Consider the following 2,701-nt stretch of genomic DNA (forward strand, 5'->3'; position numbering starts at 1 on the left):
TTGATAATGAAGGCCAGCATATGGGTAAGTTTGCTACCTATTCTCTTTTTGTAATTATAATCTTGTTTGCCTGACTCTCTTGTTTATAATTGTAGCATCTTAATATTAATTGATGATATGCTTGGCAAGTACAGCAGACCAAATATACTAGAATTTATAGCGTGTCTTTTCTTTGCAATTTCTATAAATGGGTCAATGGGGAAAACACTGCGCCCCTAGATAAAATGATTCCTGGGCAGGTCCCAGGACTTCTGAAATCTCACTGTTCTGAACTAACAGTTATCATTGAAAAATGAGGTCCCCTACCTGTTATGGGAAATATTTTTTCCAATACCGTTTAGTAGATTTCTTTTATAGACTAAGCAAAAATACATTGATCACAAAAGAAAGACAACTGGCTGCCTCCACAATGGCATGACCACTATTAAATACTTTAAATCATGCTGAAACGAGGAATAATACTTTAAAGAATGAAAACCAGCTTTTGAAAAACAATATTGAAATGTTAGAGCAATAAGTTGGCATATTAACAGGGAAGAACCCAATTCTACATCTTCCAATAAGTCAAGTTTGTAACATTTCAATACACGATGACCAGAATCCTGAATCAACAGACTGCGTTGACCAGGAAAATAAAAAAATCTAAATTAGATCTCGAATTTGCAATTTCAACAGATCCGCTACAAGTCTGTCCTGTCATAACTCAGAAAAAAAAAAAGTAGAGGACAGACCGGCAGAGCTGCTGCCTGATCAGTGGCCCCCTGCCCTCACGTATTTCCATGTAACAGCCCAGCCATACATGGCAACGGAACTGATGGATTGGGTACAGCGATTCTTGGCAGAAGCCTAGAGAAACTGTACCAGCTTGGTTATGAAGATGTGGGATTCTGGGGCAGAAAGTTTTTGGGTGAATGGCCAGAAAATAAACAAGCTGGCCACCGTGACTGTGCATCCTGCTCTCAGGCAGAGGTTATATGCAGATAATCAATATCTTAAAGAAAACCAGTCTATAACAGAATGGTTAACGGCACACTGCCATACGGAATGGCCATAAAAATCCGATATACCTCTACATACAGGGATAAGGTCCTCCATGAAGGACTGTATGTAAACTGCTGAGTCATGGCCTGATCCTCTGATTGATCACCTGAGGTGAGCAATGAGTCATCCACGGGACCACAGGTGAAAGCAATCAACCTGTGCTGGTGAAATGGGCGGAGCCAGGCTCCAACCCTCCTGAATCCACTTAAGAGCTGACCACCTGTGGTGAAGGATCACTTCTGAAGATCCGTTCTGCTGCAGTTTGGTAAATGAGCCAAGGATACAAGGAAGTTTTCTATCTATTCTCTTTCTGTTATTATAAACTGCTTTGCCTAACTCTCTTCTTTATTTCATAATTGCAACATCTTAATATTCATTGATTATAAAGGAATGATGAGGGACTAAACACGCTGGAGAGTGTAGGAGCCAAGGAAGCTTGGGAATACTTAAAGTAAAATATTTTAAAGTTGTGAGAGCTGACAGTTCCAAGTCACACAAGACGAACCAACGGGCAAGGAGAGCAGATGGGCTGAACGGAGACCTTTGGATGCAATTCAAAAATGAAACCAAACTTCACGTTCTCTGGAAAAGTGGTCAAGCTACTTATAATGATTACAGGTACATAGGGAAGCTGTACAGGGAGAAAATTAGACAGACCAAAGCCAAGATGAACGTTAACTTGGCCGCTAAGGTTAACGAAAACATAAAATGTTTCTATAAATACAATCAACAGCAGGAGAAGGACTATACAGCATCTCCATCCCCCGTTGAACACCAAGGGCAACTTGCTCACTGAGGATCAGAATAATACTAAGGCTCTTAATGCCTTCTTTGCCTCAATCTTACTATTAAAAACTTATTACTGCCTGGCCACACAGCTGCCAACTCTGGTACATTGGCATGTAGAACAGAACAGACCCTGCGTGATATACGATGAGACTGTTTCAGACCTCCTCCAAAAATTGGATGCCAGCAAGTCCGTGGAGCCTGACAGATCTCACCCTGGACTGCTAATGAAATGGGCAGACATCAATGCCAACCTGCTCTTCCTCGTTCTTCGGCGGTCCACGCTAACCAGAGATGTTCCAGTAGTTTGGAGACTAGCAAATGGGACGCCAAACTTTGAAAAAGAACATAAAGGTGATCATCGTAGCTGCATACCTATTAGTCTCGCCTTGCTGCCTGGAAACTGATGGAACAGATCTCGGTAGCCATTGTGCACTGCGAAAGGACAACTGAGGTATTGGGCCCAGTCACTATAGGTATACGAATGGTAAATCCCAACTGATAAACCTGATTACATTCTATAAAACTCAAGTATTAAGACACACTAACAAAAACACGATAACAAAACCCAGATCTTCATTCCATATCGCATTTGCACAAAACATAGCAGTACAGTCGGGTCACTGTAGTGCATAAGACAAGTCAAAGGAAAGACATAAGACAAACTCCATGTAAAACTTTTGACCAACAGCACCCAGTAACTACATACAGCACAATCTTTTCACAAACCAATAACAATAACAGAAAAATACATAGCAACAATCATTACAAAACCTGAATCCGATTCTCCGCCTTGTGATGAGCTACTATCTGGATGATTGCCATCACAAATACTATGAAACTACACAGGATTTGTTATTACAGAATGTAAGGT

General features: G+C 40.9%; 1 protein-coding gene across 1 annotated transcript in view; it reads left to right on the forward strand.

Annotated features, from left to right (window-relative positions):
- Positions 1-1,044: 1,044 nt before the first annotated feature.
- The window catches only part of ATRAID (all-trans retinoic acid induced differentiation factor), a 2,905-nt gene continuing 1,248 nt past the window's right edge, over positions 1,045-2,701 (forward strand). The window contains exon 1 of the mRNA XM_019618134.2: positions 1,045-1,103. Coding sequence (XP_019473679.2) covers positions 1,045-1,103 — 59 coding nt within the window. The remainder of the gene's footprint in view (positions 1,104-2,701) is intronic.

This window comes from Meleagris gallopavo, chromosome 9 (assembly GCF_000146605.3).
Source record: "Meleagris gallopavo isolate NT-WF06-2002-E0010 breed Aviagen turkey brand Nicholas breeding stock chromosome 9, Turkey_5.1, whole genome shotgun sequence".
NCBI classification, from domain to species: Eukaryota; Metazoa; Chordata; class Aves; order Galliformes; family Phasianidae; genus Meleagris; species Meleagris gallopavo.